At 42.5% G+C, this 20,237-nt stretch overlaps 2 protein-coding genes across 3 annotated transcripts; both read left to right on the top strand.

Annotated features, from left to right (window-relative positions):
• The first annotated feature begins 2,196 nt into the window (after window positions 1-2,196).
• On the top strand, window positions 2,197-15,101 carry slc12a1 (solute carrier family 12 member 1). Its single transcript, XM_068573215.1, has 26 exons — window positions 2,197-2,994; window positions 4,014-4,154; window positions 4,413-4,488; window positions 6,305-6,400; window positions 6,770-6,909; window positions 7,004-7,114; window positions 7,226-7,337; window positions 7,469-7,596; window positions 7,793-7,877; window positions 8,015-8,175; window positions 8,264-8,371; window positions 8,506-8,629; window positions 8,724-8,825; window positions 9,013-9,168; window positions 9,262-9,361; window positions 9,677-9,788; window positions 10,133-10,273; window positions 10,896-11,002; window positions 11,119-11,201; window positions 11,826-11,951; window positions 12,725-12,853; window positions 13,200-13,311; window positions 14,135-14,221; window positions 14,369-14,504; window positions 14,620-14,687; window positions 14,771-15,101. Exons 1-26 carry the CDS (start codon window positions 2,734-2,736, stop codon window positions 14,904-14,906), a joined length of 3,138 nt encoding a protein of 1,045 aa, XP_068429316.1. The 5' UTR covers window positions 2,197-2,733; the 3' UTR covers window positions 14,907-15,101.
• Window positions 15,102-17,131: 2,030 nt separating this feature from the next.
• On the top strand, window positions 17,132-20,174 carry dut (deoxyuridine triphosphatase). Of its 2 annotated transcripts, XM_068573703.1 has the most exons (7): window positions 17,132-17,345; window positions 17,962-18,127; window positions 18,313-18,404; window positions 18,530-18,574; window positions 18,695-18,769; window positions 19,418-19,488; window positions 20,049-20,174. In XM_068573703.1, the coding sequence occupies exons 1-7, from the start codon at window positions 17,228-17,230 to the stop codon at window positions 20,103-20,105; spliced, it is 624 nt and encodes a 207-aa protein (XP_068429804.1). In that variant the 5' UTR covers window positions 17,132-17,227; the 3' UTR covers window positions 20,106-20,174. The 2 variants fall into 2 exon arrangements, with proteins under 2 accessions (XP_068429804.1, XP_068429794.1); XM_068573693.1 differs by lacking the exon at window positions 17,132-17,345 and having other exon boundaries at window positions 17,489-18,127.
• The last annotated feature ends 63 nt before the right edge of the window (window positions 20,175-20,237 follow it).

Consider the following 20,237-nt stretch of genomic DNA (forward strand, 5'->3'; position numbering starts at 1 on the left):
CGGACCTCACAAGCTACGTCCTTGATTTGTTGTGATAAGACCAAGAGATGCAATAAGCCTTTCTATTACTAACTCGCCAAACAGCTCTGTAATGCGCAGCTAATGTAACCTCTACTACTACTAATCAGCTCAGCTCAGTGGGCAATGTAACTATTTTACTTTTTACTTGTTTTAATATTAATAAAAAAAGTAATATTTTATGCTTTAATCATTTTTCACAGTTCACAAAAACACCTTATTGCCGAATAAGCTGGCTCATTCTGTTGCTGCTGCGTCGGTCGAGCACGGTGACATGAACTTGTTACTTCTGTAAATCCGCTTCTGAATTCAGAGCCTTGCTGTGAAATCTGAAGCCTGAGCGAAGGCTGTGTTGGGTTTGAGGCTTTACAATGTTAAAGATCTCTTCAGGGATAGGTCAATGATTACCTACCACAACATGTATTAATGTTTCATATCAGTTATTAATGATTATAACACTATTATGTTTAATAATTTACTTTTAAGTGAATCAAAATGACATTTCACTACTACTTTTGTTATAAGGAGGAAGCTAGAACCTTAGAGCATTAGTCAAGCAGCCGTCATTTATTCGCCATATGAAGACATATTGGAGTAATTTCTACCTGAGCAGAGAATGAAGTCGAGATGTCGAGAGGCAATCAAAATGTTCCTGGATTTTGCACTTTGAGTACTTTAAAAATATTCTCAAAACATAAACACCACCCAAAGATTCTTTGTGACGCCTTCACCCTTCTCACTTGAAACCATAATCCGTTCATGAATTAATTCTATCAAGATTTCACATTAGAAAATAATATCAGTTTCTCTATTACAAAGCATACATGATACATCACGTTTGATGGAGATTTTTTATTCTATTTCTGATCGATATACTTATTATTAAGCTGACTGGAGTATATATACTGTAGCTGAGATGATTAATACCCGCCCTTTTTTATTTATTGCACCCCTTCAGATACAGTTGGCTAATCCCGCCTGATGGTATCTGCACTTTTGCACTTAATCACTTTTTTATGTTGCAGTGAGCAGAGCAAGGTTTGATAAATCCTTCAAACTGATTTTTTTTTCTGCCTCTTTTGAGCAATTTGGACTTTATCTAAATTGCAGATTCCTTATATGCATATGCACCTGCTGCCACGACTTTAATACCAAAGCTACACAGTTCTCAGAGTACTGCAAACTACTGCATACTAAAGCACAGCAGACAAAAGTCCAGCAGCACTGATAATAAAAAGGAATCACCTTAATCTGTCGGCAGGACCTGAGGATCTCTAACTGCACTAATAACAGAGTTATTATTCAAGACTTCCTCCATTTTAAACTCATTAGAAAGTTCTGACAAAAAAAAATCCGTGGTGGAAAGTAACATAAGTACAATTTTGATTTACTTGTACTTAAGTATTTAAATTAAAGTTCTGAGGACTGAGCTAAGGATTAATATCACCATAAACAGTTAACGTCACCTGTTGCAGTCAGGGAGGAAGAGGAGAGCTGTACACAGCGTTCCATGTGGAAACTTTTCCTTCCTCCTCATGAGTCAGTATATCACCGTTGTTGAAAATCGTCATAATGTTGAGCCACTGTGTTCTGGATGTGATAAACATTGCAAAACGGATTGTGTCCCTTCAATCTGCATATAAAAACATGTGCTGGAGTATTTTTCTCAGCCTGCAGTACACCCAAGGTCAGATCTGGAGTCATTAGCCTGCCTTTCAATGTGTGCATAAATCACTGTGGTGTATGAGTAATAAGGAAGTTTACCTGTTAAAAGGAATGTTAAAGGCACCTTAAAAGTCATGTGGCTATAAAGAAGAGCCTCCGGCATGTTCCTGTAATGCATGGTCTTATATTAACTCTCATTTTCCTCTTGAATGCGACCATTTCTTCTGTGTTATAGGCGACAAATTAACTTTACTGTTGGCGCGTAGTGACAAAGAGAATCATTAGAGATAATATCAACGTAACATGATCGGTTATACAACTCAAGGGCCTAATGTTGTCGTCACCAGAAGATTGATTTGCCTCTTGTTATCACACTAGTTTTATTAATTACATCCGATCTGTTGTGAATAATATATTTTTTCTAACATCCCGTATTAGCTACACCTTCTCCTGCCCAATACACATCATGAAGGGTTCGTGACCTTGAAATCTTTCCTACTTAGTTGTATTCTTCTAGTGGGAACTTCCATGTGGAGGTTTGCGGGTGATTCATCCAAAGGGCCCATAGGTCTGAGGAAATACGATCCATAGCCCCATAAACGGCAACCACAGGACAACATGTGCAGTTGCCCTGCACTTCAGACAATAATATTAGTAATCAATTCTCCAGAACTAAAGCAATGAGCGCCTTTATCTCTTGTTGGGCGTTTATGACTTGGTTAATCGTTAAACAATGCCTTTGTGTCCCCTGGGATGGAGCAAGGACATATCTGGAACCTCTCGTTCAATTCTCTGAGGGTTGATCCAGAGAGTTGGCCAATAGCTGGTCGCCAGAGTACGAGCGTGGGATGCAGGGTATAAAGGTAGGCCATCTTAGACAAACTGAGCTGACACACAAGAAGCTCAGAGCACCAGGCGAGATCTCCAGAAGTTTAATCCCGGCCGAGTGAATAAGCGAGGACCACCCGTTGATGCAGCACTCTGCTCTTCCAAGACACTGTTGGATGACTGAAGACCCACACAGCTGTTTGACCCCCAACTGCGTTCCTGATGGAGAGGCTCAAGTCTAACGGAGGGGAGCACGACAACCCCGTGTACGATTCCACTCTGGATGGACCTACCATCTACGACACCAACTTCTCCAACGACGAGCACCGCACGGTCCGGCCCTCGGTGGTCAGTGCCTTCGGACACGACACTTTGGACCGGGTGCCCAACATTGACTTCTATCGCAATGCGGGCAGTGTGAGCGGTCATCGGGCCGTGCGACCGTCCCTGCAGGAGCTCCACAACGTGTTTCAGAAGGTGTGTGTGTGTGTGTGTGTGTGTGTGTGTGTGTGTGAAGTTGTTGTTTTCTTCTTCTACTGCATGTTTTTCGGCTCCGCGTGTTTGTCCTTCACCTCACCTTCTGCAGGGAAAGTATTTTTACACTTGTTTTTCTCCTAAATTCAATCAACTGACTTTTTAACTGCAGTCTTTGTTCGGCTCCTGACCTACACGGCCCGTTCGCTCACTCAAAACAGAGTAGATTCTGATATTTTTAGCGTCGTGGATCATTCAAACATCATCTCGCTCAGTGTCCACAGTTCAGTCATTAAATCTTTGGCCAAGGACTTGTGAAACTAAAAAGGACACGGAAAGTTATTTCAGGGAGCAACTGCCACACTAAGAGATTTTACTGCTTTTTTATTAGGCTATTATACTGCCTTGTGTTGCAAAAGAGATGGAGTTATAGGTAATTTGGCTTTTATTGGCTGAACCAGATTAGCATTTCCAAACGGACAAAAAACAGACAAATCTTTTAGCAATTTTCCTTTGCAGAAAATTGAATACATTGCGAGTAATGAAGTTGAAGAGATAGTGTGTGAAGGTGTAAAGACATCGATTACCCAACCATCAGCATCGTAATACAAATATCAGAAAATGTTTTGTTTATCTAAAAAACAATAAACACAGCTGACAACAATCACATGTATCCAATTAATTAATTCAACCAAAAAATGTTGCTATTTGAACGTCGATTCAATGAATCCGCCCTGAAATGAAGTTACATGTTTAAAGTAGTCAGTAGTAGCGCAGTCAATAGGATAGTTTGCTGTAATCCCCAACAACACTAACTCAGATGTCAGGGCAGAAGAGACAGGAAGTAAAGGGAAAGCCAAACACGTTTCTGCATGAAGAGACAGAGGACAGAAAACACTTTGCAACAGACACTGCAACTTAATAATGATGCGCTTTCTTACAACGACAAAAATGCACGTAGCACAATCATGGCTGTATGCCAGTTGTGTTCCCTTCCTCATATATTTACTGCTACATTTTCCCAACAGAATGGAGCGATCTCCGTGCCAGACACTGTGGCGGACGATGGCGAGGGGAGTGACGGGACCCCCTCTGATGATCTGGAGTCTGCCGTTCCCGCTGACGACGCCAAATCACCAGTAAAGTTCGGCTGGATAAGAGGCGTCCTGGTGAGTTATGTGGGGTCGTGATGGGTCTCCCCCGCGCGTTGTAGAAGCAGGGTGGCTTTACATCATTGTGACTCGTCGAGGGATGATTTGCATCTGTTCAAGGGCCGCTGGGTCACCGTTTCTGCTGCTGGCGTGAAGATCCAATAAAAGTCCTCAAAATGTTTAGTGCTGAAAAAAAGGAAAACCCTTCTATGGTTATTATATATGTTCAAGTATCATGCATTTCATTGACATTAATGACGCTCTTCTGTTCCACAGGTGAGATGCATGCTGAACATCTGGGGGGTCATGTTGTTCATCCGTCTGTCCTGGATCTTTGGTCAGGCAGGCTGGGGTGAGTGAGACAAGGACACATGTTAGTTAGATGGAGCACGCAGACATGTTTTGTAATTCCCATTCCCTTCATATGGATACTTTCTTTCAGTAGTTTACACATGCTCAAGTTTTAGGTGAGTTTTCCCCCGGAAAACTCAAGAACATAGGAACTTGCATCCCAGGAAATAAGACTCTCAAGAACCCTAAATATTGTTTGAGAAATTTGACAAAAGGAAACAGACTCGTTACTGACACAAGACAGGCATGCTTTCTTAAAAAAAAATCAAAAAACCAGGATTGGAGCTGCTGAGGAGGAGAAGATATTGATAACCTGATGAAAATGACAAATGAAAATAGAGCTTTTATGATTTTAACTGAAAAGAACATCAATACAAAATCTGTTCCTATGTCTATCTCAAACTGACAGTATAGCATAAGCAAAGACAAATTGGGGAAACTTAGCTAAGGCTGCAGCTTACTCCCCTCAGGTGCAACACAGCAATCCTCACGGCAAGCATGATGCAACCTACATCATGTCCCAGTGCTCTTAGTCGCATGCATAAGGTGTAGGGACCTCACCTGGCCTCCCAATGATACATCACCCTGCTACACAAAGGGAACCAATGTAAAGAGATGATTTGACAATACAGGCAAAAGAATGATAACTCAAGCACTCTGTTAATACTGGGAAACGAGTATTAACAAGGCTCACCCTGATGCATGCTAAAACGTTACATTTACCACAACATACCATCTAAAAAAAAAAAAGAGGCAGCAATGGGGTTCCAACACACAATATGCTCAGCCGACAACTGAAAGCTGCAACAGAAGGCAGTCAACGTGCACAGTGTTAAAAGACTGACCTGTACGTGTTCAGGGATCCCTTTAACTACACACACTGGTAACAGCAAACACGACCAGCCACAACAGAGACAGAGAACATGGACCCACAGTTGCTTTAAGGCCTGGGGCTGCATCCACCAGCACTACACATGCAACTCATTTGCATGAGGGGCGCATTCTCCACCACACAGGTGGGACCATTAAGTGGGACCAATGGCTTAAACATGATCTATAACTGCATATAGCCTGATATGTAAAGCTATTTTCTTCCTACGAAGCTCAGCTTAGGTTGGGAAGTGTTGCTAATATATATATATGCCTGAAATATGACGCATGATTGCTAACCAACACTGAAGCCAAAGATGAATCCCCCACTTAAACCAGAGTTATTTTCAGGTTGATATACCGTCTTCTCCGGCAACAGCTGACTGATCCTAAATGTCTGCGTTTTCAGAAATGTGGCGTTGTTGCCAGTGATGCTTAGCACTAGTGACCATTCTTAAGGGATATATAGTCCTCCATCTATTTGCAGGAAGTGATTTAGGACAAATTCAACTGAACAAGCTTTTCTGAGCTCCCATAATGACATAATATTGCTGACAGTCCTATTCTGAGAGCCCGAACCTCTATGAGTGTGTGTGTGTGTGTGTGTGTGTGTGTGTGTGTGTGTGAATGGCTTCATGAGTGTGTTCATTGCTTAAGAACCTATCGATCGTCAGCAGCGTTTGCTCAGGCTGCGTAACTAAAAGGTTTTGAGAAGCAGAACAAGCTGCAGGCGGTATGGCGGAGCAGGTACACAGACAGCTGCGACTTACAGCATCCGGGCTCCTCCAGGACTTTGACTCTCTCCGTGTTTAAAGTTGACTGCGGGGAGGAGGCTTTAATCTCGCCACCAGAAAGCTTAGCGACCAATGACTTCAACGCAACGCCTGATGAAGTTGTTGATGAGAATGCCGGTATTTTGAGCCGCTGTACGCGTTTGTGCGTTTCAGGTCTGGGAGTCGTGGTGATTGTTCTCAGCTGTGTGGTCACTACCATCACCGGCCTTTCCATGTCTGCCATTTGCACTAATGGCGTGGTCAGAGGAGGTAAGACAACGCATCCTCAACAGTCGCGTCACAAACCTTTCAGACGCACGTTGTACTCATGCAGAGCCACTACAGCGGTCCATTTGAACATGATTCATGAGTGTGTAAAGCCCGAGATAACACACACACACACAAACATACACACACACATTCACCCTGACATCAAATCTGTTACTGAGTGAATGGAATGACCAGGAGGACAGTTTGTGCAGATAAAGACACACGGCTCAGAACTGCACCTGAATGTCACCTCTGGAGGCATTGTCTCTGTTTCACAGCCTTCTGAACTTGTCCCGGCATTAAATCAATGAATCAGTGATGCAGTTATTAATCATCCACCGCTGTTATGCTTCATTTTGTCATCTGCAGGAGGAGCCTACTACATGATATCTCGCAGTTTGGGGCCAGAGTTTGGCGGGTCGATTGGACTGATTTTCGCCTTTGCCAACGCGGTGGCTGTCGCTATGTATGTGGTGGGCTTCGCTGAGACCGTGGTGGAGTTGCTCAAGGTGTGTGTGTGTGTGATGATGTAATATCCAGGTGACCGAAGAAGGGTTTGATGTGTGACTGTACACTTCACCGAGCTTCTCCCGTCACCTTCAGGAAAACGCCGCCATCATGGTGGATGAAATAAACGACATCCGGATCATCGGCTGCATCACGGTGGTGTTGCTGTTGGTCATATCCGTTGCTGGAATGGAATGGGAGGCCAAGGTGAGAGATGAACGTGATGCTGGTTGTCCTACACTCTCTGGGTTTGTTGTGGTAAAACATCCGAGCATAACTTTAATCCGTTTCATTTCTCTCTTTTTTTTGTCCACACAGGCCCAGATTCTTCTCCTCGTCATCTTGCTGGCGGCCATAGTGAACGTGTTCGTAGGAACTTTCATTCCTGCAACTGAAGAGAAGAAATCCATAGGAATTTTCAATTATCAATGTAAGACACCCTTTCCAAAACAATGCATGTCTCCATGACAAAAAAAACTTTAAAAATGTGAAGATTTGAATCCTTCACGGACCTCTGTTTGCCTCGTTTTCATTCTCCCATTCCTCATCCCTCTCTCGCAGTGAACGTCTTTTTAGAGAATTTCCCGCCAGATTTTCGAGACGGCGAGAGCTTTTTTTCAGTGTTTGCCATCTTTTTCCCCGCCGCAACCGGGATCCTGGCTGGAGCAAACATCTCCGGCGACTTGAAGGTAACCTGTTCACACAGGTGTCACTGCATAAGAGCCATGCCTTGTTAGCGACGGCTAATCAAAAGGGTGGAGGTGGTGAAAAGAGTCAAGTGATGGAACCTGTGGAGTGATTTCATACATGTTCACGACAGAAAAAGTTGCCTTCATGATCACCGTTATGCCTGGAATATGCTGAAACGCAGATTTTGTTTTACAGGATCCCCAGGGTGCCATACCTAAAGGTACCTTGCTGGCCATCCTGATAACTGCTCTCACCTACGTGGCTGTGGCCCTCTCTGTTTGTAAGTACACTAATCCATGAAACGCAACGCCATTGAGAAACTATACTAATTTTGTCTTCGTAAACAACAATAGTAAATGTTTCTGTGAGGTTTGCGGTTCCTGAGCGATGCGTCTGTTCTTCTCTCTGATTGGTCAGCGGCCACTGTTGTCCGTGACGCCACAGGAAACATAACTGACCTCGTCACCGATGGAATATCGTGTGAGGGTTCGACGGCATTTGCCGCCTGTGAGTTCGGCTATAATTTCTCTTCCTGCGCAGTGGAGAAATGCAATTTTGGCTTGATGAACACCAACCAGGTACACAGCCGTTCAAATGACATTCTGCACACAGGAAGGAGCTCTGTTTTTCATCTCTAACACGCTCCTCTTTTCACCGCTGGTTCAGGTGATGACCATGGTCTCTGGGTTTGGTCCCCTCATCATCGCTGGAACGTTCTCCGCCACACTTTCGTCCGCCCTGGCTTCCCTGGTCAGCGCTCCCAAAGTCTTCCAGGTCAGTAACGCAACACCGTTGTTTGCAACATGCGGCGCAAAGTTTCACAAGGAACTCTCTGTTACTGCTTTAAAACTCTTGAAAACACACACCGCGCTTTTAACTCTTCTAACCGGCGCTATGTCTCTCCTCAGGCACTGTGTAAAGACAACATCTACACGATCCTGCACTTCTTTGCCAAAGGATACGGCAAGAACAACGAGCCAATCCGTGGCTATGTCCTCACATTCATTATTTCCGTGGCCTTCATTCTCATCGGTCAGTTCAACTGTCGTATTAGATTTTTAGGCTCCAAATGAAACAAATATAAAAATGACGTTGTGAAAGAAACTGAGCTGAATTTGTCTCGTAGGTAATCTCAACGCCATCGCTCCCATCATCTCAAACTTCTTCCTGGCATCTTATGCCCTGATTAATTTCTCCTGCTTCCATGCATCCTACGCCAAGTCTCCAGGTGGGTCAGTGAATATATCAGCCTGTGGCTCTCTCAAAAAGCACCAGACCTAAGACGTTTGTTGAATTGATTTATTTTTAAATTCAAAGTGAGAGTGTATAACTGCTCGTCCTTGTTCATGTATTTTATATCTGTACCGTTTGTTTCCCATCACAGCAGCTAAATGTGACCTTTCTTCATGCTCTAGGTTGGAGACCAGCATATAAATTCTACAACATGTGGCTCTCCCTGTTGGGCGCATTGCTCTGCTGTGTTGTCATGTTTGTCATCAACTGGTGGGCCGCTCTACTCACGTACGGCATTGAAATCCTACTCTACATTTATGTCACGGTCAAGAAGCCAGGTGAGCCGCACAGACGTGTTTGCACATTTCAAAGTGCGTTCATGATGGCGACGTGGTGGATCTGACCGGTCGGGACTTGTATTCTCTCTCCAGACGTGAACTGGGGTTCGTCCACGCAGGCGGTGACATTCGTGAGTGCGGTCAGCAACGCTCTGTCTCTGTCTGGTGTCGAGGACCACGTCAAGAACTTCAGGTAAAAATGAGCTGCAACTTTTTCTGGGGAAAGTCCTTTGAAAGTGTTCTGACCCTCATCCTGGTGTGAGACATTTGAAAACTGGTTTATAATATTTAATGTTTAAAAAACAGGATTGTGGGTAATTAGAGCACTGGATGTACTTGCCCTAACATGGAATCAAACTGATGTCACTGATGAAATTTGCTGTTTTTGAAGCGACTTTAATGTGACATTGTTATGCTTTTACGCTTTTTTGCAGTTTTGTTATTAAGTCTGTATTTTGAAGCAAATATCAAGTGGTAATGTAACACATTGGTGGTTTTTTTTTCTCAGGCCTCAGATCTTAGCAATGACGGGATCAGCACGGGCCAGACCGGCTCTCCTGGACCTGGCTCACTCCCTCACGAAGAACTATGGACTCTGCCTCACCTGTGAAGTGATTGTGGTACGATTCTATTGTTATCTTATTGTTTGCAAATGTAAAACAAGGACTATCACCAAGGCGGCACTTATTGTCTTTCCCAAATCTTTATTTTATAGCTTTTACATTTAATCAAACTTGTACTCAAATGAAGATTTGCACTTCAAGCACATTTAAAGTGTGCAGTGTGCAGACTTCACATGCAAATATCAAGCAGGGATGAATGAAATGCCAACTGTCTGGATACCTGCGACTAACGTTAAGGGTCAGTTGTGTCTTCTGAATATATAAAAAGGTGCATCTCTCTCTCAGACGCACTCGCACAAGCTCTTCCGCTCACCTTCAGCTGCATGTTGCGATCTCCCCAGGGTCCGAGATCAGAGGTCCTCGAGGAGATGAACTCTGGCATGGAGAAGAACCAGCTGTGGCTCAGGAAGACCAAACGCAAGGCATTTTACGCCGCCGTGGCGTGTGATCACTTCCGGCAAGGGGCCGAGAGCCTGCTCCAGGTGAGTGCTCTCATTTATGACACACCTCTTCAATGGAAGAGACACAAAGCCAAACAAACGCCACTAACCCATTTAAATCCATCCAACTAATGTGTAACCCGCGAGTTCTGATCGGAGCGGGTCACGGCGGGTCGAAACATTGCAGAAACGGCTTTTATTGACCAATCGTATCCTCTCAACACCGAGTATCTATTGCTGTGTTATGACTCTGGACTCGTCTTGAGGATCCAGCCAGGACATTGCTGCAGGATGTAGAAGAGGAGAGAGTTAATGAGGAGCAGGAACACAGTCTTATGGCTCTGGCTATCACTCCGGGGAGATAAAGTCCTGGTTCATTGTCAGGATTGCTTACTTCAAACAGCACGGCAGATTAAGAGCTATAATTGATTAACACTGCAATGGATGAGTCCCTGTTAGATCTGCTGGGTGATCTGCTCATAACTCCTGGCAGTAAAACAGCTCCGCAGCCGTCATGTGGAGTTTTGTTTGTTTCTCTTCTCCAGTTAATGAAGTCCCCGGGTTTTACAACCACAGGGTGACGTTACGCCCAGTGTTGCTTCAGTTGTTGTCTGATTCAGGGTTTTATCGCTATGCTACATGAGTGTTGTGCTTTTCCTCACAGGCTTCTGGTCTTGGCCGCATGAAGCCAAACATATTAATGGTCGGCTTCCAGAGGAACTGGAAGACTGCGGGCACAGAGGCAGTGCAGAGTTATGTGGGAGTACTGCAGTGAGTCACAAACTAATACACACAAGCACTCGCGACAATAATGTACCCAATAACCAAACATAGATCTTTGTGTCGGGCTCGTGTCCTCATTTTTTTTTTCCTTCCCTTTTTGACAGCGATGCGTTTGACTTTGAGTACGGGACGGTGATTCTGAGGATGGACCAGGGGCTCAATGTGTCGCACATCGTTGAAGCTGAAGGTCAGTGCAAAAATGGATTCTCCAAATGCCACGACTGTATCTTTTAAACCCAAATGTAGGTCACAATGGCAGGAAACAAGTGGCCTCAAATAAGCAGTATGAAATAAATAGATGAAGCAGCAAATATTGATACAACATGGCAGAATGATAAAAGAAGAGATAGAGTAGCAGTGCAACCAAACTGACTAGCGGAGGAATTTAAGGAACCGTAGTGGGCGTGGTCACGCTGTTTTACTCCAATAGATTTTATTCTGAATAGTTGCTCCTACTCTGGTGGCCACGGCTAGTGATTATGCTCCAAAGTGATGAAATATTACTCCTTTCGAGGAAAATAATAGTAACTCCGGAAAATGTACTCCCCCGTGTTTTCCTGTGTGGATTTATATCCTCACAATAACACAGAGTTACTGACCATAATAAAAGGACACTGATAAGCCAGGGCACTTTGTTCCGTAGATTACTAAGTATTTATAAAGGTTGCTTAGTTAACAGATAAAATGATACAATAACTATCAGTTTACAGCTGATCCTCTGGAGAGATCTTTACAATTCCAAAGATAATCGTGAGTAACGATTATTCACAGAGATATGTATCATAAACAGGAAATGTGTTCTGTCTTTCAGAGGAGACGCTCAAAGCAGCGAAGGAGCAACAGGCACTGGACAAAGACATCATGTTGAATGGAGGGAAACCAAAAGGACTGTTCAGGAAGTCCAAGAAGTCCTCGAAACAAGTGCTCACGACCAGAGGTATCTCTCCTGAGAGGTGGTTTCTCTCTGATCCAACCTGACCTGACATTTCAGAAAGGCCTCAATCTATGCAACGTAAAGCACAAAAAGATGAACATGGTCTTTGAACAAGTGACAGAGAGAGGATGTGTGTAAATATGAGGGGAGTGAGTTCACTCTCCTCCTCATATTTCCACTGATGAAACATACATTGAGCAAATGAAACCAATCGCACACATCTTTTTTTGGAATCTTCCTCATCACTCCCATTGAGATGTAACTGAATCAAGCGCGCCCACTCAAGCTGCCTCTGAGGGTGTAATCCAATAATATGGTCCCTTTCCTTACAGTTTCAAGAGCATCCCTTAAGACCAGCCCTTTAACCCAGACACGAGGGTGTTTTCAGCCTCGCACTCGATCTGTCTCTACTCACACACACACACACACACACACACACACACACACACCAATAAGTTGTGTCCCGGCAAGACGGTGATGGTCGTTAGTATGCAATCTGGGGAAATGTCTGTTCCCGCTAATTTAATCTGCTCTTAATGTTGCTTTGCACTAATTCTCGCCATCCAACTCAACTCTCCACGCTCCGCCAACGAATTGGATTCCCTGCTACTGTTCCTCTTCCTCATTTCTCGTATCTTTTTTCTCTCTCTCTCTCTCTCTCTCTCTCTCTCTCTCTCTCTCTCTCTCTCTCTCTCTCTCTCTCTCTCTCTCTCTCTCTCTCTCTCTCTCTCTCTCTCTCTCTCTCTCTCTCTCTCTCCCTCTCTCTCTCTCTCCAGTGTCAGTGTGCGGCCCTCCGCCCCTGCAGGTTGCCAAGATGAACGAGAGGTTGTTGGAGGCCAGCGCCCAGTTCAAGAAGAAACAGCCCAAAGGCACCATTGATGTGTGGTGGTTGTTCGATGATGGAGGTAGGTGTTGGCTCCCTGAGGCAGCCTTCTCTTATGTTTCTCATTCTAAAAATGATTGCAATGAAAACACGACGCTTCACGTTCCCCTTAAAACTAATGCAGACAATGTGCAGATGGAAGAGATAAGCGTTAAAAATGAATGACACCTGAACAATACGATTAAACCCGCCCCAAAAAAGGTGGGATGCCAGAAGTGGATCATGAAATCGAATGAGTTGTGTCCTGGCCGAAGCTTAAACCGTCCGCTTTATTTAGTGTTTGAGATCTCCTCGCAGACAAATGCAAAAATACAACCAACTTGGCCAAGATGCTATTGAGCAATCACACCGATTGTTTTCTCTCTCAGGTCTTACCCTGCTGCTCCCCTACATCCTCACTACCAGGAAGAAGTGGAAAGACAGTAAATTGAGGATCTTCATCGCGGGCCAGCCTGGACGCTGTGAGCAGGACAAGCAGGAGTGAGTAAAAATAGAAAAAGCTAGAGGAGGCAGTTCTTTATTTTGACCTCATTGTGCAAAGAATGTCATGAAATCATTTTAGAATATTGTAATTCAAGTATTCTGAGAGACAACTAGGTGTCTGGTCCTTCTGTTGGCCGTGTTTTCGGCTTTTAGAAAAGCTAGGGCGAGCTTGTGGGTTCGGGACGTGACGTGAGACTTCGGTTAGTTACAAATGCAAGTGCACATCGTTTAAGTGCAAAGAAACCCAAAATAGGAAGACCAACTTATCAAAAAAGACAAGTAATAATAATATAATATCAGCAAAGCATTTTGGAGAATATAGACACAATATTGCCAGTAGCAGCCAAAGTCTCACGGTTGCAGCTGGCAAAAGGCTAAACTATTAGCTACACTTTTCTTCATCTATCTAATAGTTTGCAGTGCAGCCAGGACGGCTACGGTTAGCCGAAGGCTATTAGCTATTAACTTTTAGCCATTATATAACTATTAATCTTATCTTTAAAAGGCTTTTTCAATTTTGGTCGAATCCCAAATTGCCAATCCATCATGTTATTGGCCTTACAATTCCAGAAAACTGCCTACCCTGGGGTACCACTTAAATTACAATATGCTGAAAGGTTATTCTGGAATGATGCCAACAAATAAACGTCCCACCCCGGCTTTAATGCCTGGAAGATTTGGGAAATGAATTGGCAAAATCCAGACATGAAGATTCATGAGCCAACAACATCCCTTTACAGCAAATTATATTTAGCATTAACTGAAAATACATACCAACATTTATTTGAAGGTTAATCAGTGTGCAATAATTGTCTCGCAGGATGAAGTCTCTGTTGGAAAAATTCCGAATTAACTGCACGGACATCGAAGTCATCGATAACATCCACATCCAACCCAGCGCTGAAAGGTAATTGACAGTTATCATAGTGACAGCCGACCAGATGGTGCTGCAGAAATAGTCTATTTAATAACCTCATACAGTATCTGCATATTATAAGGACACAAAATGAGTATGTTCCAGATTCAGCTCATGCTCTTATCTTCTTCCCTCCAGCTTTAGAAAGTTAGAGGACATGATTGCGCCTTTCTGTCTGCGTGACGGGTCTAAAGACGTCGCTCAGGCTGAAGCCATGCGAAAAGAGCAGCCCTGGAAAATCACCGACGAAGAGCTGAGCTCCTTTGAGGAGAAGGTAAAAACCCCTGACACTGAGTGAAGACTTTACATCATCAAGTATTAGTTTGGGGTAACAGGTGCGTTAGTTTTTGAAATGTATTGATAAAAATGTAAAAACTCCTCTTTTACAGACCAACCTCCAGGTACGGCTGAATGAGGTGCTTCAGGAACACTCAAAATCAGCCAATCTGATCATTGTGTAAGTAGAGCCAACAGTTGCCTGAATGACATTGAAGCTTGGTAGAAACTCTGTCTGACAAACTCACCCCCAACCCTCTGCAGGAGCATGCCCATTGCCCGCAAGGAGTCCGTCTCTGATTTCCTCTACATGGCCTGGCTGGACATTCTGACAAAGGACCTTCCGCCCACGCTGCTCATCAGGGGCAACCACAAGAGTGTGCTCACCTTCTACTCCTGAGCACCGTGTAGGCTATAAGCTAAGCTATACGTTAGAGTAATACCATAATGACGGACCACGTTCATAACGCGCGCCAGAACCTTGGACGATGTTATTTAGTCCTCATGACCAATATAGCACAATAAGCAGTTTCAGTGAAGTCCTGATGAGGGCATTCATACTCACAGATGCTATAAATAGATATATTATATATATATATATATATATATATATATATATATATATATATATATATATATATATATATATATATATATATATATATATAAATAAAAGACAAACACAGAAAAGTTGGTCAGGAAGCATATCTGACAAAAGGTATACTAAAAAAACTATTTTCAGTCACAGCTAAACCTTGTACATTTTAAAGAATTAACCAGTTTTTATCACTTTGTCTGGTATGTGCCCTTTTTGTTATCACACAAAGTTTTGGAGAACAGTTTGTTCGCAGCCAGCGTGCTAGTACACTGTGGGGCTACCCGTTTAAACGCTTAATGCTGCACTCAGGATTTTGTATGAATGCTTTCAGTGAGGAACAAGAAAAAACGTCATGAGTCTTAAATGCATCTCTGACATTAAGTGTTTGAATGTCAGACTGTCTGAATGAATTTAGGAGATCAGGCAAAGTTGCAGTAAGGACAGAAAAAAAGGTGTAATGGTCACATATTATATTCATGAAACAAAAAGCTTATTTTTTCTATTAAGAACAAAGTTGGACCAAACGTCTTCCTGACTCAATTCAGTCCAAAGAACAAAGCCAAACCCACAGGCAGAGACACAAGGCTGCTTTTCAATGGTTACACTGAGTGACTGTGTTGCCTGCGGCTCTGATTGTACCATAAATGTATATAGTAGATGTATTTGGATATTTTTGGAGCAAAAAAAACAAAAACTAAATGATTGCGTCCATTGTTTTAAGCCATGGTTTAATTTTTTTTGTTTTTTTTAAACATTCATTCACTGGGTGTAAAACACACCAACGCTGTTTAACTGTTCCACATTTTACAGGCTATTGTTTAAATATTTAAATATGTGTAATGTTATGATCACAGCAAACTTTTTGTTTTAGGAAAATGAGAGAAAAAAAGATGTAAAAACAATTTTTCTGTATATGTTTCAAAATCTTGCTATTTAATTATATAATTTGATTACTTGACATAAAGGATTAATACAAATGTGATCTTCTCTCATTCTCACTTCTGTCATTTAATTGGTGATTTATTGAGATAATGTCAGATATTGTTTTTCCACAGAAAAATGCTCATGAATGTGAATCCATACATCCTGTATGGCAAGGATGATGTGTTCCCACTATACGGGGCAGCAATGGACTCCAGACTTTTGGTTATTGATTCTCTTCTATATTATCAGATCATTAGGAAGTACTCCATCACTCTGTGTTTGAGCAAGACATCTACACATGCAGTAAACCCTGTGAATTGAACCATAAAAAAAACTCTAAACATATGAATGTAAAAAAGATTAACTACATGTCTTGGGTTTCTATCTACAACAGATGCAACTTGAAATAAACACTGAAGCTTTAAAAAAAAGGAAATTATAGATTGAAAAAAATACCCTACATAGTATAAGTAGGCTACACAAAGTAATCAGCACTACAGAAACAAGTAAACGAGTGAATGCTATTTCTAAAGTCCATCCATTCATGAATCCTTGCAGGGATTCTGCAGGTTGAGTAAAGAAAGCAGTTATATAATATTTGGAGATATGGATGTATCAAGTAAAGATTTTCTTTATTTTTTTGTTTGTTTTACTTTATTTAAAAGTAATCCAGAGACAAAATGCCATGCCGCATGATCCGATACTGCAGGTTGCGCTATGCACTTTAAAAGTAACAGTTGCAACCTACTTTAAAAAAGAAGTGTTTTCAAGTATTGTTCATTATTACAATCATCTAAACAAATATTACACCTTTGCCATTCTTTTGTTTATCTGAACCTCTTTCAAGATAAGACATGCTGATTTTTCCATATTAAGCATGAACATGGGGGTAAAATAAGTTGGAGTTTCAAGTTGTCCAGCTTGAAGAGGAAAAACGTATAAAATAATAAATTAGGAATATAAACTATTTTCCTATCCCTGAAAATCTAGACATAGACACATTAAGCGAGGTAGCATACTATCCTTGATATCCCTTTTACCTTTGCCGCAATACACGCAGATGCGTGACAGGAGGAAGTGGGAGGAGCTACGTGACAGGAAGAGGGGAGGAGCTACGTGACAGAAAAATCCAAGGAGGTGGTGGGCTAGCTCGATCAGCTGAGTTAGCCGTTAGCTTGTCCACGCCGTTATCTATCAATATGACACGAGCGCTGCTGAGCCTCAGGGGTTTTCAGCTACAATGCGCTGCGATGTTTGATGTCGCTCCACGTCTCTTAGGAAGGACATTTCACACTCAGACGCTTCCCCTAAACAAAGGCAAGCCCGATGCTAACCAGGCTGGCGTTTGGTAACCAACCCCGCTTTGGTTTCAGTATGCTGCGCTATTTATCCGCGGTGCTCTTTCGAGTAGACACCACCGGCACCAGCTCTGCTTTATTCTGGTGCGACGCGTAAGTAAAGCGAGGCTCATTATAACACAAACACTGCATTATACTTTGAGGTTACGGGTCGATTACGCTCGTAACTCTCGCGAGAACTCCTGCGCAACGTGATGACGAAAGAGTTGCCATAGTTACAGAGCGGACTTACTTTCTCGCCAAATTTTTAGATCAAAAAAGTTTTGTTTCCCTCCCAATTGCTTTCTATAACAGCTGTGTCGCAACGTTGATCAAATATTGGAGTTGCTGTTACGACGTTTTACGGCGTCTGGTGAAGTATCAGTTTAAAGTTACGAGTCTTTGAGGAGGAGCCAATTTGGCGCAACTCTTCAGCGCGGGAAATTCAAATTCTTATAACCAGGACCCGCCAAGGAACGGGAGCAGACGTGTTTGAGCCTTCCAGCAGTCGGTTGTACTTGGTCTTCTTCACGGATACATTAGTCAGTGTACTGTCGGTCTTACCTGTGAACACTTTGCCAACATGCCCTCCCTAGAAGCTACAGAAGTTACAGACGCGTCTGCGATTTCTCCATTGAAGAGGACAAGGACGGAGACGAAGCCTGCACAAGACAGACCCGTCCTCAGGTTTGCGAAGCTCTCCGAGCATGCCACAACACCTACCAGAGGCTCGACTAAAGCAGCGGGATACGATCTCTACAGGTTGGTGAATGATGTTTAAGTCTACTGATGATGTGAGCAGCGACCATACGTTTAAAAAGCAACAACTGTGAAGTGTATATTGTAAAAATTCAAATGTAAAAGTCACATCGTATGTGTGTGAACATTGAGCTTCTACTCCGACAAAGGTTGCTTCAGGCTCACCTTCATTTTCCTATTTGAAACAGTGCATATGACTACTCCGTTGGGCCCATGGATAAGGTCATTGTGAAGACAGACATCCAGATAGCAGTCCCACACGGCTGCTATGGGAGAGTAGGTGAGTGTTTGATATACCGGTGCAACTCTGGCAGTACATGTTTTTCCTGCTTTGGCTAAATGCTGCTGAGGTTTTGCTTCCCTGCGTGTGACTTCAAGTCAGGATTACATTTTTGTCATTCTCAGCACCAAGGTCTGGACTGGCAGTGAAACACTTCATTGATGTTGGTGGTGAGTCTTTGCATATTTGATCTACTTGTGATTAGAATCCATGCAAGCTGATGATGTTTCAAACCCTCGACACGTCCGGTGGTCTTCATTTTTTTCAATGCATCTGTATGTTCTCTTCAGCTGGAGTTGTCGATGAAGATTACAGAGGAAATGTGGGAGTTGTGCTCTTCAACTTCAGCAAGGACTCTTTTGATGGTGAGTCAGTGAAATGCATCCCCTACATGAAATGCATTGTGAAATGCATCGGGATGTAAGGCTGCAGTGTCGTACACCCTAAACGTACCATGTTCTCGACCTTTTTTCGGTGATGAAAGTACCCCCAAACCAGCGCCACACTTTTTTTTTTTGTTGAAAAAAAGATGTAATACATATCATTTTATAAACCTACATTTATATTTTTTAATTTGTATTTTAAAAAAATGTAAAGCATTTTTTTGAATGGAAGTGAAATGTATTCATAAAATAATTCTCACATAACCTCTAGTTCTCAAATGGGGGTAACAAATTCAACTGTTTGCTTGCAAATCTAAAAACAAGTCTGGTATGTATAGCAGAATGAATGAGGTCATTACTCCTGTGATGGTGAAACTGCCTGTTTACATTTTTCCCTACATTTGGTTGAACACAAAACTGGCGAACACTCACATTAATAATAATAATAATTTTGAACCTGGAATATTTGTTTACCTCTACGTTTAAACAGTAGGACTGAATAAGTCAAACATTTTACAATCCACATTTGTATCTGTATGTATATCACATGTGTATAGATATAGATGGTATAAAAAGGTCTTTGGTACAAATATATGCAATTTACAAATTGTTGTGTTCTCATCTTTCCAGTGAAAAAAGGTGACAGAGTTGCTCAGCTGGTGTGTGAGAGGATCTGCTACCCAGATCTGGTGGAGCAAAAGGTAAACTGCAAGTTGAAAAACTCAAAAACAGTAACGTGTCCATACTCAGTTTCCAGTTTATTCGGTATCCTTGGATAAAACTAATGCAGTTTAATACAACAGTCGAGCCTCAAATCCCTCCTGAAGGTCATGGTGTTCGGTGTTCGTTCGTCATATTCGAGAGGTGTCAACTTAACGAGCACTTGGCGGCTGTAGTTTGTGGTGCTGTGGAATTCTATTGTTGCATTGACAGGTGTTTTCTATTATTTCAGGCAAAATAACACCTCAGTAATGCAATATAATTTAACCGAACCACAAGCTGCATCCTGTGAAGTGATGTTTATGTTGAATCCACATCGCTATAAAACTGTTTCAACAAAAAGTGAACATTCAACACCTTCGTGGAGGTAGAATTTGTTGCAGGAAGGTTGTATTGGATGGCCTAAAACTGGCAACTGAGTGTACTTTACCCGTTTCAAATCCTTCTTGAATTATTGGCAGATTTTCCATCGGATGTTTGGCTTCATTTCATGTTGGTCATCAGATTAATTTTAACCATAAATGCATGGCTGTTCTTTCAGACTCTTGATGAGACGCAGCGTGGCGCTGGAGGTTTTGGATCAACTGGACGCAACTGAAAGCTCCAAATATTGTTGGCGATGTACATGTTGAAAATATAGTGATGTTAATAAAGTTGTTATTTTGTACGTTGGAGAGTTTGGTGTCTTTGCTGGGAGTGTCACAGTTTGACTTCTGTGTGAACCTCCTGT

The sequence above is a fragment of the Clinocottus analis genome, unplaced genomic scaffold, assembly GCF_023055335.1.
Source record: "Clinocottus analis isolate CAN_PGR_092001 unplaced genomic scaffold, fCliAna1.0.p SCAF_1, whole genome shotgun sequence".
Classification (NCBI taxonomy): domain Eukaryota; kingdom Metazoa; phylum Chordata; class Actinopteri; order Perciformes; family Cottidae; genus Clinocottus; species Clinocottus analis.